Source organism: Carcharodon carcharias, chromosome 18, assembly GCF_017639515.1.
Source record: "Carcharodon carcharias isolate sCarCar2 chromosome 18, sCarCar2.pri, whole genome shotgun sequence".
Taxonomy (NCBI): Eukaryota; Metazoa; Chordata; class Chondrichthyes; order Lamniformes; family Lamnidae; genus Carcharodon; species Carcharodon carcharias.
In genome coordinates, this window is record NC_054484.1 from 81,792,211 (window position 1) to 81,807,590 (window position 15,380).

General features: G+C 40.4%; 1 protein-coding gene across 5 annotated transcripts in view; it reads right to left on the reverse strand.

The window, feature by feature from the left end:
* LOC121290694 (diacylglycerol kinase eta-like) overlaps window positions 1-15,380 on the reverse strand; it is a 121,461-nt gene that overhangs the window by 16,271 nt on the left and 89,810 nt on the right. For 2 of the 5 annotated variants that reach the window (XM_041211504.1, XM_041211503.1), the window contains one exon: window positions 14,956-15,187. The exons of 2 other annotated variants lie outside the window; for them this stretch is intronic. In XM_041211504.1, the coding sequence (XP_041067438.1) occupies window positions 15,080-15,187 (108 nt within the window). In that variant the 3' untranslated portion in view covers window positions 14,956-15,079. Of the gene's footprint in view, window positions 1-9,816; window positions 9,962-14,955; window positions 15,188-15,380 lie in introns of those variants that run through there. One more of the 5 variants, XM_041211506.1, reaches the window with a different exon arrangement.

Consider the following 15,380-nt stretch of genomic DNA (forward strand, 5'->3'; position numbering starts at 1 on the left):
CTGTAATTATAACTCTCTTCTGCCCTGTATCTCTATAATTATAACTCTCTCCCACCCTGTAACTCTATAATTATAACTCTCTCCTGCCCTGTATCCCTATAATTATAACTCTCTTCCACCCTTTATCTCTATACTAACTCTCTCCCACCATGTATCTCTATAACTATAACTCCCTCCCGCCCTGTATCTATATAATTATAACTCTTTCCTGCCCTGTATCTCTATACTAATAACTCTCTCCCATCCTGTATCTCTATAATTATAACTCTCTCCCATCCTGTATCTCTATAATTATAACTCTCTCCCACCCTTTGTCTCTATACTAATAACTCTCCCACCCTGTATCTCTGTAACTATAACTCTCTTCTGCCCTGTATCTCTATAATTATAACTCTCTCCCACCCTTTATCTCTATACTAATAACTCTCTCCCACCATGTATCTCTAACTATAACTCCCTCCCGCCCTGTATCTATATAATTATAACTCTTTCCTGCCCTGTATCTCTATACTAATAACTCTCTCCAGCACTGTATCTCTATAACTATAACTCTCTCCAGCCCTGTATCTCTATACTAATAACTCTCTCCCGTCCTGTATCTCTATAATTATAACTCTCTCCCGCCCTGTATCTCTATAACTATAACTCTCTCCTGCCCTGTATCTCTATAACCATAACTCTCTCCCGCCCTGTATCTCTATAACTATAACTCTCTCCTGCCCTGTATCTCTATAACTATAACTCTCTCCCGCCCTGTATCTCTATAATTATAACTCTCTCCCGCCCTGTATCTCTATAACTATAACTCTCTCCTGCCCTATATCTCTATAATTATAACTCTCCCCTGCCCTGTATCTCTATAATTATAACTCTCTCCCACCCTTTATCTCTATACTAATAACTCTCCCGCCCTGTATCTCTGTAATTATAACTCTCTTCTGCCCTGTATCTCTATAATTATAACTCTCTCCCACCCTGTAACTCTATAATTATAACTCTCTCCTGCCCTGTATCCCTATAATTATAACTCTCTTCCACCCTTTATCTCTATACTAATAACTCTCTCCCACCATGTATCTCTATAACTATAACTCCCTCCCGCCCTGTATCTATATAATTATAACTCTTTCCTGCCCTGTATCTCTATACTAATAACTCTCTCCCATCCTGTATCTCTATAATTATAACTCTCTCCCATCCTGTATCTCTATAATTATAACTCTCTCCCACCCTTTGTCTCTATACTAATAACTCTCCCACCCTGTATCTCTGTAACTATAACTCTCTTCTGCCCTGTATCTCTATAATTATAACTCTCTCCCACCCTTTATCTCTATACTAATAACTCTCCCGCCCTGTATCTCTGTAATTATAACTCTCTTCTGCCCTGTATCTCTATAATTATAACTCTCTCCCACCCTGTAACTCTATAATTATAACTCTCTCCTGCCCTGTATCCCTATAATTATAACTCTCTTCCACCCTTTATCTCTATACTAATAACTCTCTCCCACCATGTATCTCTATAACTATAACTCCCTCCCGCCCTGTATCTATATAATTATAACTCTTTCCTGCCCTGTATCTCTATACTAATAACTCTCTCCCATCCTGTATCTCTATAATTATAACTCTCTCCCATCCTGTATCTCTATAATTATAACTCTCTCCCACCCTTTGTCTCTATACTAATAACTCTCCCATCCTGTATCTCTGTAACTATAACTCTCTTCTGCCCTGTATCTCTATAATTATAACTCTCTCCCACCCTGTAACTCTATAATTATAACTCTCTCCTGCCCTGTATCCCTATAATTATAACTCTCTTCCACCCTTTATCTCTATACTAATAACTCTCTCCCACCATGTATCTCTATAACTATAACTCCCTCCCGCCCTGTATCTATATAATTATAACTCTTTCCTGCCCTGTATCTCTATACTAATAACTCTCTCCCGTGCTGTATCTCTATAATTATAACTCTCTCCCGCCCTTTATCTCTATGCTAATAACTCTCTCCCGCCCTGTATCTCTATAACTATAACTCTCTCCAGCCCTGTATCTCTATACTAATAACTCTCTCCCGTCCTGTATCTCTATAATTATAACTCTCTCCCACCCTGTAACTCTATAATTATAACTCTCTTCGACCCTGTATCTTTATAATTATAGCTCTCTCCCGCCCTGTATCTCTATAACTATAACTCTCTCCTGCCCTGTATCTCTATAACTATAACTCTCTCCCGCCCTGTATCTCTATAACTATAACTCTCTCCTGCCCTTTATCTCTATAATTATAACTCTCTCCCACCCTTTATCTCTATATTAATAACTCTCCCGCCCTGTATTTCTGTAACTATAACTCTCTCCCACCCTGTATCTCTATAATTATAACTCTCTCCCACCCTGTATCTCTATAATAGAATGTTGATGAAAAAAGGGATAATCAGGGTCAAGCTGCTTGGTTTAAATTTGAAAAATACTTGGCAGTTAACTGCCAGTCACCATCACTGGTGCATTCTCCATGGCAAAGCCACTTGCCAACCAATCAGCACTCTTTTCACATACAGTATAAATTGTTGTTTTCCCACTTATATTGGTATTCTTGTGATAGTCCTGACGAGTGCTGGACAAAAAGCTTAGACGTGTTTCTTTCTTCAGCAATACTAAGTTCTGTACTACCAAATGACTAAATAGAATGTTATTAATGTTTTAAAATAAGTGGTTGTTGTTGCAGAGACAATAGCCAAGATTTTAACTCACTCAAAACTCATTCACTAACACGGTGTTAAAATTGGCCTTGCCATTTCAGTGAGTGTGCAACTGTTTAACTGTTGTGACTGTAAGACACAGACAGCATTCCTTGTTCAGTTTTTAAAAAGAAAAGTGAATAGTATTTATTGAATTTAACACTCAATCTAAATAAAAGCAATAAAAACGCTCTGACTCTCACACATACACTGCTTTCAAGTCCACACACATACACTGCTTTCAAGTCCACAAACATACACTGCTTTCAAGTCCACACACAAGGGGAGGATAGTTTAAGTAATTTTTGGAAGTCCAATAAAGTCAGTGGCATATGGATCTTGCAGATTAATGACTTGAATGGTTTCATATTAGGTTTGATGATATTTCTATATTCTGTGTCAAGTCAACTTAATGATGTAGACAGAAGATTTATATCTTTTCTTTTGGAGGCAGCAACTGCTGAGTTAATCTTATAACACTGCCTGCAGCGTATGGGTGGTCAAGCAACAGGCAAAGCTTGAGCTTGCAGAATGGATAGAGAGAGAGAGGTCCACTCATGGGCCTCCTCCTTCTGTGTCTCTTTTGTTCTGTTCTCTGGCCTGGAGAAAAACAGTTCCTTAAACACATCACATGATCTCCTCTCACCAACTATACAGTTACCCAAAGATTGTCATAGCAAGCGGATTGCAAGTTGATGGTTTAGACATAATTAGATTATGACAGGGTTACTTACCGAGATGAGAGGAGTCTGCAGTTAATTCTAGCCCCACTTCTCCACAGGTTGAAACAATAGTTTAAATGTTTAATTTATCCACAAAACTGGCTACTTGTTACCCTTTGTTACTGTTATTCCCAGCATAAAGAGAATCTGACCAGGCTTCTTTCAGTAAACACAAAAAAAAGTGTTATAAAACAAGTTAATAAATTGGTCAACATACAGGTTGTAGTTTAGTGCAACAATGTTTCCCCTTTATCAAATGATGATATTTGAACCCCCATAAACTCTCAAACACAAGACGGGACAAAACAAACACAGCCCTCTGCAGAGGCAGGAGTATAGGAACGTTTCTCTGAAAAGGATAAAATTCAAAGAGATCTCAATGCTGATCTAACAGAATTCTGGTCACAATAGGTCTCGAAGTTCTTTCAGATGGATTTGTTGGTGAAACTATCCTTGATGACTCTTACTTATTACAACTTTGCAAACTCTCAAAAACGTGGGGCAGAGAAAGGGAAAGAAAGAGTCCTTTTCTTGCAGTCTGCTTCTAAGGCACACCCACTCACACTGTGACTAAGAGTCTTAAAGATTAAAAACAAAAACAGAATTACCTGGAAAAACTCAGCAGGTCTGGCAGCATCGGCGGAGAAGAAAAGAGTTGACGTTTCGAGTCCTCATGACCCTTCTAAGATGTTCAAAGAATACCTCTCTTAGGCCAGGTGTTTTAACCAATCAGCAAGAGCCTTTAGCCTGGTAACAGCAGGTCTTTGTTAATTGAGGTATACACAGTATCTCTTCTCTCCCCAGGTGTTCCCCACTGGACCCATGGCTTCTTAAAGAATGGCATATTCACAGCCCAAATTAATATTGCAAACTTTTAAAAATAACTCAGGAGGAAGAATGTCCAAAATTCAATGTCCTTCAAATTTTTCAAAAGAATGGGTTCCTCACAGCTGGAAGGATTCCCTTCCCAGCCACAGCCCATTGTCCAAAGTGATTGTTTCTAATCACTTGTTTCACACCCAGTTGAAGAAGCAGGTTGTCTGGATGTTTTGTGAATGGGTCAAGAGAAGGACTCAATCATATTCCTCTGGGGTGATTGTCTTTGATGAGTTCTTCTAGATAGTCTACTCTATTTTTAATGGTTTTGAAATGTGTAAGCTACAGTTATGCAAATACTCAGCAATCTTGAAAGCTGCTGTTTTCTTTTTAATTCAAACATGGGATGTGGGAATCGCTGGTTAGGCCAGCATTTATTGCCCATCCCTAATTGCCCTTGAGATGGTGGTGGTGAGCTGCCTTCTCGAACTGCTGCAGTCCATTTGGTGTGGGTACACCCACAGTGCTGTTAGGGAGAGAGTGCCAGGATTTTGACCCAATGACAGTGAAGGAACAGCAATATATTTCCAAGTCAGGATAGTGAGTGGCTTGGAGGGGAACTTCCAGGTGGTGGTGTTCCCATGCATCTGCTGCCCTTGTCCTTCTAGGTGATAGCAGTCGTGGGTTTGGAATATGCTGTCAAAGGAGCCTTGATGAGTTCCTGCAGTGCATCTTGTAGATGGTACACACAGTTGCCACTGTGCGTCGGTGGTAGAGGGAATGAATGCTTGTGAATGGGGTACCAATCAAATGGGCTGCTTTGTACTGGATGGTTTCATCCTTCTTGAGTGTTGTGGGAGCTGCACTCATCCAGGCAAGTGGAGAGTATTCCATCACAATCCTGACTTGAGCCTTTCAGATGGTGGACAGGATTTGGGGAGTCAGGAGGTTAGTTAATTACCGCAGGATTCCTAGCCTCTGACCTGCTCTTGTAGCCACAGTATTTATATGGTTAGTCCAGTTCAGTTTCTGGTCAATGATAACCCCCAGTATGTTAATAGTGGAGGATTCAACAATGGTAATGCCATTGATTGCCAAGGGGCAATGGTTAGATTCTCTCTTGTTGGAGATAGTCATTGCCTGGCACTTGTGTGGTGCAAATTTTACTTGCCACTTGTCAGTCAAAGCCTGGATATTGTCCAGGTCTTGCTGCATTTGGACAAGGACTGCTTCAGTATCTGAGGAATCACAAATAGTGCTGAACATTGTGCAATCATCAGTGAACATCCCCACTTCTGACCTTATGATGGAAGGAAGGTCATTGATGAAGCAGCTGAAGATGTTTGGGCCAAGGACACTACCCTGAGGGACTCCTGCAGAGATGCCCTGTGACTGAGATGTTTGACCTGCAACAACCACAACCATCTTCCTTTGTGTTAGGTATGACTCCAACCAGTGGAGAAATTTCGCCCCCCAATTCCCATAAATTCCAGTTTTGCTCGGGCTCCTTGATGTAGCACTAGGTCGAATGCTGCCTTGATGTCAAGGGAAGTCACTCTCACCTCACCTCTGGTGCTCAACTCTTTTGTTCATGTTTTAGTTATTGATGTCTTCCTACTCCAAGATTCCTTTGTCTCTCTACCCCACTGAGACTTGCACCTTCCAAGTCATAATTAACTTCCCTATTCTTCCTAAAAATATATAATCTCACATTTATCTGTGTTGAACTTTATTTGGCAATTACTTAACCATTCTGCAAGTTCATTATTGTCCACCTCAGTATTGATTATTCACCACCTACCACCCACCCCACTTGGCACCATCTGAAAATTTAGAAATTGTATTTTGGATTCCAAAGTTCAAATTGTTAATACAAATTGTGAACAGTAGCGATCCCAGCACTGATCCTTATAGAACGCCACTTCCCACCTGTTCTATCTTCCTGGTAAATACTGAAGCAAAGTAATTATTTAATATTTCTGCCATCTTTCTACCATTATGTGTGGTATTTAATACCTTGTCTTTCTCTTAATGGTCCTATTCCCATCATTGCCTTCCTTTTTTGTTGACATAAAATATTTTATAATTTTGTTTTATGTTCCTTGGTAAGCTAATTTTATAGTTCCTCGTTGCTTTCCTAATTATTCTTTTGCCTTCTCTCCTAATCTCTTTTTATTTTCCCTTAAAATGTATTCCTCGGCATAGAATTTGCACTTATTTCAGTGCGCAAAACTTAGGTAAAAGTTTTGGACATTATTTAATTTATTAATTATGCTTAAATTTGTGTTTTTTAATGACATGGACTTATATTTTTTATAATAGCAGCTCTTTAAATGCTTTCCCATGTAATTCATCTACTACTGTAAATACCTTTCTGTTTATCTACTTTTTCGTAACTGCCAGCCATGCAGTTTTCAGCTATTTTAGAGTGAGAAATTAACAGAGAGCTGCATTGAGAGCAGTACAGCTAAATATCAACAAATAAAAACAGTTTGGTAGTACAGAATTTGAGTATTGCTGTAAAAAGAAACATGTCGAAGCTTATCATCTTGCACTCATCAGGAAAATCTACAAGAATACCAATATAAGGGGAAAACAACAATTTATACTGCATGAAAAGAAAGTGCTGATTGGTCAGCAAGTGGACCCTGATGGGTCAAAACAGTGCCATGGATAATGCACCAATTGATGGTAACCGACAGTTAACTGCCAAGCATTGTTTGGTGGAAAGAAGATCATTGATGAAGTAGCTAAAGATCGTTGACCCTAGAACAATATGCTGAGGAACTCCTGCAGTGATGTCCTGGAGCTGAGATGATTGATGTCCAACAACCACAACCATCTTATTTTGTGCTAAGTATGACTCCAACCAGCAGAGAGTTCCCCCCCACCCCCCCCCCCCCTCCGATTCCCATTAACTCCAGTTTCAATAGGGCTCCTTTATACCACACTCTGTCAAATAATACCTTGATGTCAAGGGCAGACACTCTCACCTCACCTCAGGAGTTCAGCTCTTTTCTTCATGTTTGAACTAAGGCTGTAATAAGGTCAGAGGCTGAGTGATCCTGGCAGATAAGGGAGGTGATGACATAAGTGGTATTGTCGCTGAATTAGTAATCCAGAGACCCAGGGTCGAATCCCACCATGACGGATGGTGGAATTTGAATTCAATAAAAAAAAATCTGGAATTAAAAGTCTAGTGATGATCATGAAACCATTGTTGATTGTTGTAAAAACCATCTGGTTCACTAACGTCCTTAGGGAAGGAAATCTACTGTCCTTACCTGGTCTGGTCTACATGTGACTCCAGACCCACAGTAATGTGGTTGGCTCTTAAATGCCCTCAGAACAAGGGCAATTAGGGATGGGCAATAAATGCTGGCACACACTCATTGAATGAATTTAAAAAAAAACCCAAACTGAGCGTCAGTGAGCAGGTCATTGCTAAGCAAGTGCCACTTGATATCACTGTTGGTGACACGTTCCATCACCTTTACGGATGGAAAGTAGGCTGATGAAGTAGTAATTGACCGGAACAAAAACAGAATTACCTGGAAAAACTCAGCAGGTCTGGCAGCATCGGCGGAGAAGAAAAGAGTTGACGTTTCGAGTCCTCATGACCCTTCGACAGAACTTGAGTTCGAGTCCAGGAAAGAGCTGAAATATAAGCTGGTTTAAGGTGTGTGTGTGGGGGGCGGAGAGATAGAGAGACAGAGAGGTGGAGGGGGTTGGTGTGGTTGTAGCGACAAACAAGCAGTGATAGAAGCAGATCATCAAAAGATGTCAACAACAATAGTACAATAGAACACATAGGTGTTAAAGTTAAAGTTGGTGATATTATCTAAACGAATGTGCTAATTAAGAATGGATGGTAGGGCACTTTTCTTCTCCGCCGATGCTGCCAGACCTGCTGAGTTTTTCCAGGTAATTCTGTTTTTGTTTTGGATTTCCAGCATCCGCAGTTTTTTTGTTTTTATCTAGTAATTGACCGGGTTGGACTTGTCCTGCTTTTTGTGCATAGGACATACCTGGGCAATTTTGCAACTGTACTGGAACAGCTTGGCTAGGGGCACGGCAAGTTCTGGAGCACAAGTCTTATTGCCAGAATATTTTCAGGGCCCAAAGCCTTTGCAGCATCCAGTACCTTCAGCCATTTCTTGATATCACGTGCAGGAATCGAATTGGTGAAGACTGGCAACTGTGAGGCTGGAGACCGCCGGAGGAGGCTGAGATGGATCATCCACTCGGCACTTCTGGCTGAAGATTGTTGCAAATGTTTCAGCCCTATCTTTTGCACTGATGTATTGGGCTCCCCAATCATTGAGGATGGGGATATTTATGGAATCTCTTCCTCCAGTGAACTGTTTAATTGTTCACCACCATTCACGACTGGATGTGGCAAAGCTGCAGAGCTTAGATCTGATCCATTGGTTGTAGAATTGCTTAGCTCTGTTTATCACTTGCTGCTTATGTTGTTTGGCATGGAAGTAGTCCTGTTTTAAATCTTCACCAGGCTGATACCTCATTTTTAGGTATGCCTGGTACTGCTCCTGGCATGCCCTCCTGCACTCTTCATTGAACCAGGGTTGTAAGGTAGTGTGGGGGATATGCCAGGCCATAAGGTTATAGGTTGAGATTGAGAACAATTCTGCTGCTGCTGATGGCCCACAGCGCTTCATGGTTGCATGGTCTTGAGTTACTAGATCTTTTTGAAATCTATCCCATTTAGCACAGTAACAGTGCCACACAACATGATGGAGGATATCCACAACATGAAGACGGGACTCCTACCGATACTGTCACGGACTGGTGCATCCAAAGCAGGTAGGCTGGTGGTAAGGATGAGGTAAAAAATATTTTTTTCCTCTTGTTTGTTCCCTCACCACTAGCCACAAACCCAGAGTAGCAGCTATGTCTTTTAGGACCCAGCCAGCGCAATCTGTAATGGTGCTACCGATCCACTCTTGGTGATGGACATTGAAGTCCCCCACCCGGAGTACATTCTGCACCCTTGCCACCCTCAGTGCTTCATCCAAGTAGTGTTCAACATGGAGGAGTACTGATTCATCAGCTGGGGGCTGGTTGGGGTGTGGTGGTGTATGTGATAATCAGCAGGAGATTTACTTGCCCATGACCGGATGCCATGAGGCTTCATGGGGTCCAGAGTCAAAGTCAAAAGCTGATGGACTATTTTATGTGACAATTTACAGGTAAGCGATAAAATCATTCAAGGAACTGGAACACTGCTCTTGTGTATACGTGGAGCAAAGAAGCTCCCTGTATAAAAGAAAGGACTTACTTTTCTGTGGTGCCTTTCACAATCTCAAGGCATCCCAAAGCACTTCATAGCTAATAAAGTACTTTTGAAGTGTCGTCACTGTTATAACGTGGAAAGACGCATAATGACTAAACTTTAATGTCTGGGGTGTGGCATTCAAACATGGTAAAATACATGTGTTGTTTCAAAGAAATGTGCACTGTGCATAAGACTTTTAATGTATTCCAGATGATTCCAATATTTAATGTATTAGTTCCAGAGAACTAAACATGTTAATTGTTAAACTGTGTGAAGAGTTCCTGTTCACTTATTGTGAGAGTAGAGAAGAACTTCATCCAATCTGCTTCTGTATATTAATCAGACTGAGTCCACCCATCTCTCACTCTTCTGCAATCTGTTAATAAACAGAATGAATTTCTTTACTAAATGTAGAGATTGTGCTGTTGCAAGGTGGCTAATTATTAGCAAGAGTAATATTGGAGCAAGCTGATCTAATCCCACCCCGGCTCTGTCCCTGGCTGTGTCTCAGTTGGCTCCAACATGTTGGTAGCTACCTTTGAATAAGTAATTTATGTGACACACTTTGACTTTGCTTGCTGCTGTCCAAAATTGCCTTAAATGCATCAATAGTTAGCATGATAACATGAAGCAACCGAAAATAACTGATGCACAATCTTCAGACCACTCCAGGGAGCTGGTGAATAATTGTACAATCTGATGGCAATTAATACTATTTGCTTTATTTCAAGAAAGCTTATTTTCAAGTTTATAAACTGTTAGATGCTAATGAATGACAGCAAACTTGAACTTGTATAATATTTTTAAATGGAGTGAACATCCCATGGCTCCTTTCAAAGGCAAAAATGCACAGGAAGCCGTAGTAAGAGAATCATTAGGGGAATAGGATGCGGGCCATAGAGTCAGTGAAAAATGCAGCATCTGAGTCAGGTGAAGAGAATGCTAAGATCAGGCATGTTGATGATAGCGTGAATGAGGATTTTACCCCAAATAGGGTAGATGTAGATGAAATGTTTTCACCTCTAGGTAATCCAAACTACAGTCATAAATATAAGAAAATCACTCATAAATCCAAGAAGGAATTCAGGTTAATTTATTTACCCAGAGCAAGGTACGAGTGGTTGACATGATTAACATAGGTGCTTTGAAGGGGAAGCTAGATGAGTACATGAGGGAGAAAGAAATAGAAGGATCTTGTGATAGGGTGAGATGAAGTAACATTAAAAAGCATTTTGTGCGGAGTACAAACACAGGCACTAATCTGTTTGGCCAAATGGTCTGTTTTTGTGTAATTCTAAACTCCAGTGGTTGGGATGTAGTTAAGATGGACATAGGCAATGGTGGGGAGGAAATAGACAATGTTGATGAGGGGTTGAGTGTGTGGTTGATAATGGATGGCCTTTATTACACCAACAGGACTGTAAAGTACTAATAATAAAGTCCTTAGCTAACAACCATCTGATCTGCAACTTTCCACAAATACATGATCGTAGTTGCCAATGAACTTCAACTTTGACCCATTCTATTACCTGCTTCATTTAAGTAAACCACAATACTCATGAGGGAGTGAATTCAATTTAGTTAGCTATGATCTGTTTTTTGAGCAAATCATGCCATTTCGATTTAGTATTGAACCTGAAGAAAATATATTGGATTATATGGCCAGAAAGATAAGGATAAGTGCCCTATAATTCAAATACAATTGATTGTTTTAAATAATTATATATATTCTCTGGTTTGCCAGTCCTATTTCATTCTAACACCGAATTTCAATTTGGATCAAAAATTTCCCAGTGTGCATTCTCTCTTATCCTATATGAATGCCCTTCAAATGCAGTGCACTGCAAGTTGCAGTTGCATTTCCACGCATTGGTCTTTTTTCAACTAAGCAAAAGCTTGGGGGACCACCATTCCCCATGGAAATGCCTCTACCGATCAGAGTCCACTTGCCAACCAATCAGCACTCTCTTCTCATGCAGTATAAACTATTGTTCCCTTTACTGTTGGTTAATCTGCTATCTGTCCTGATCAGTACAAGACAAAAAGCTTACACAGCATGTTTCTTTGTTCAGCAACACAAGTTCTGTACTACCAAGCTACTGTTTAAAGGCAGAATATAGTTCTTGCTCTCTCCTACTCACTGCTCCATCAGCCTTCCTTCACCACTTACCCCCATTCTTGTCACCACTTCCCCCACTCTCTTTGCCACTCCACCCATCCCATCTCCATTCCCTTCTTCGCTCCAGCGGACCGGACGATAGGGGCCAGGAAAGTGCAATAGTGGGCAGCAAGAGGTTGTGGGAAGTTGACGGCAGGCAGCAGATGCACAATAGTGATGTAAGCAGCTGGAGAAACCGCGCATGCGCCAGAGACAAGAGTGGGAGCCAACTTTCCGATTTCGTTTTCCTGTTCAGCAGTGGCAGCAGTTACAGTGTAAACTTTAACACATCCTGGGCCATAGTCAGCAATGTTACAGCTGCATATAGCTCACATCTCCTGCAAGTGTCAGACCCATTTCATATAACAGTCTCCCTACACTTGGTTAGTAATATCATCAACTTATAACAACTTATATTTAGATAGCATCCTTAACATAGTAAAACATTCCAAGCAGGAGTTTCACAGGAGCATTAAAATTTAATATTGAACCTCAAAGTGGTTATTTAGTGCCTTTCATGACCATCAGACAATACCAAGTGCTTAACAGGTAATGAAGTACCCCACTATTAAGAAAGAAAGTAGCCTCAGACTCAATGTGCATAATGCTATAGGAGATCTGGTAATTATACAATAATTATTGGAATGGTCTACAATAGTTGAACAACAAAAATGTTTCAAGTACAAGTTGGTGAATAAATATCATTCCATTCAGCCAAATGCCCAAAGATCCCAAATGATGTGAATTATGGATGGACATCTTTTTCCAACAATCTTTAAAGGTCACAGATTCATACGTCAGTGAAGGAAGCCATTCAACCCATTGTGCCTAACTGGCTCTTTGAGCCACTCCCCTGGTCTTGTCATGGAACCATAGAACCATAGAAAAGTTATGGCACAGAAGAGGCCATTCAGCCCATCGTGTCTGCACCAGCCAGAAAAGAGAAAAAAAGTTAGCCACGCATTTTAATCCCACTTCCCAGCACTTGGTCCATAGCCTTGCAGGTTACAGTACTTCAGGTGCAGACCCAGGTACCATTTAAATGAGTTGAGCGTTTCAGCCTCAACCACCAACTCGGGATATGAGGGTGGTGGGCGTTTGGAATTCACTGCCTAATCCTTCTAACAATCACCTTAAATCTGTGCCCCCTAGTAATTGACCCCTCAGCTGGGGGAAAACAAGTGTTTCCTGTCTATCCTATCTTGGCTCCTCATTATTTTGTACATCTCAATTACCCTTCAGCCTCCTCTGCTCCAAGGAAAACAACCCTAGCCTATCGAATCTTTCCTCACAGCTGCAATTTTCAAGCCCTGGCAACATTCTTGTAAATCTCCTCTGTACTCTCTCCAGAGTAATTATATGCTTCCTTTGATGTGGTGACCAGAAGTGTACACAAAATTCCAGCTGTGGCCTAACCAGCAGTTTATACAGTTCCAGCATTACATCCCTGCTTCTGTATTCAACACATCGTCCAATAAAGGAAAGCATTCCGTATGCTTTCTTCAACATCTTATCCACCTGTCCTGCCACCTTCAGGAACCTGTGGACATGCACTACAAGGTCTCTCACTTCCTCAAACCCTCTCAATATCCTCCCATTTACTGAGTATTCCCTTGCTTTGTTTGCCCTCCCCAAATGCATTACCTCACTTCTCTGGATTGAATGCCATTTGCCACTTTTCCGCCCAATCAACAAAACCATGGCCCTCTAATTTTTCCCCTTCAAGTATTTATCCAATTCCCTTTAGAAAATTACTTCTAAATCTGTTTCAATCTCCTTTCAAACAGTACATTCTAGTTCACAACAACTCGCCACATTAAAAAAAAATCCTTATCTCTCCACTGGTTTTATTCTCAATTAGCTTAAAATCTACATCTTCCGATTACCAACCCTCCTGCCAGTGGAAACAGTTTCTTCCTATGTATCTATCAAACCCTTCATAATTTTAAACATCTCTATTAAATCTACACTTTAACCTTCTTTTCCCTAAGGAGGCCAATTCTGTTTTTTCAGTTTCTCCACATAACTGAAGGCCTTACGCCTGATAACATTGTTGTAAATATCTGTACCCTCTCCAAGGTATTGACATCCAACCTAAAGCGTGGTGTGCAGAATTAGACACAATACTCCAGCCAAGACACAACCAGTGTCTGAAAGGTTTAGGACAACATATTGCTTTATCTCAATACTTAAAAGTCCAGGGTCCCCAAATGCTTTTTTCAAACAGCCTTATCAGTCCTGTCCTGCCACCTTCAAAGATTTGGCTAGATCCTGCATCCCATTTAATGCTGTACCAATTAGCCTTACATTATCTCCCCTCCTTCTCCCTGCCATCATGCAATGCTTTTTAGTGGATTCATTTCTATGTTTTCTAGACAGATGTGTGTTATCTAACTGAAATGTTTTACTTTTCTAACAGTTTTAATTTCCATAGCAATGATTACCCTTTAGTGCTCCCTGTCCAACAGCTGCGTACTTTAAAACTGCAAAAAAAACATTATTCTGTTGATATTTCAAATAAGTCTACATTAGAATAACGGATTTCAAGAAAGAAGATTATTTTACAGATCAGGTTTTAAATAATGAAACACTTAACTGCAATTGAAATCCAAAAGTTTACATTGATAGAAATACGTAGAATTTACAACATAGAAACAGACTATTTCATCTATCCACACAAGCAAATAGTTACAATGACATTTACCCACCCTGCTCCCATATTGTTTCAAACTCCTCTTTCATCCACCTCCTCTATTTAGAAACAAAAATTACAGGGTCCCACAGCATTACATTCATATCAAGTTCTTGACAATATTAATCAATTAATTGACCTTTATAACATTTTCTTTTAGCACTAGATCAGATTAAATAACTGAACAGTTTCTACTGTATTTTAGTTTTATTTATATCCAGTGCAGCAGGTTGATGTGATTAATCTTGTGATTCCCCCGAACCCCAGCAATACAGTCCTCAGAGTGCAAGCAAGTCAGGCCTATTTGTGAATATCTTTTGAAGTCTCTCAGTGTCCTGCAGGCCTGGAGATTTGAAAAGGGCTGTTCTTACTACTGTTGTCTCATTGGTATTGCTCAGTAAGGAATTCAGGAGAAACTTATTTACTCAGAGTGGTGGGAATGTGGATCTTACTAGCACATTGTAGTAATTATAGTTCTGATAAGTGTAGGACTGTAGCTTTAAGAATAATCCTGCGTTGTAAGGTCACATGATCTGTGTAAACCAATGAATTAGCATCATGGCGAACCTCTAGGAAAGTGTTCTTCTTTAGTTACAGAATTAGTTGCACACATGTAGCTGTCGCTGCTGTCTTGTAAATAAAGTTCAATGTTTCCACCAAGAAAGGTTGCCTGGAAAATCAACTCTACAACAAACCGGTGACGAGGATGGGATCAGATCCGATGTTGTCCCTTGCCCAGTGATTGTGAGTATCTAGGATAAGTAAAAAGAAAGGAAGCTATACTCATCCGAGATGCCACAGTTTGACAGAATCGATCCCTTTGAGCCAGCCACAGCTGACTGGTCTCAATATATAGAATGTCTTGTGTTCTACTTTCAAGCCAACAAAATCACGGGGGAAGAAAAGAGGAGAGTGATTCTCCTGAGTATTTGTGGGAGCAAGACC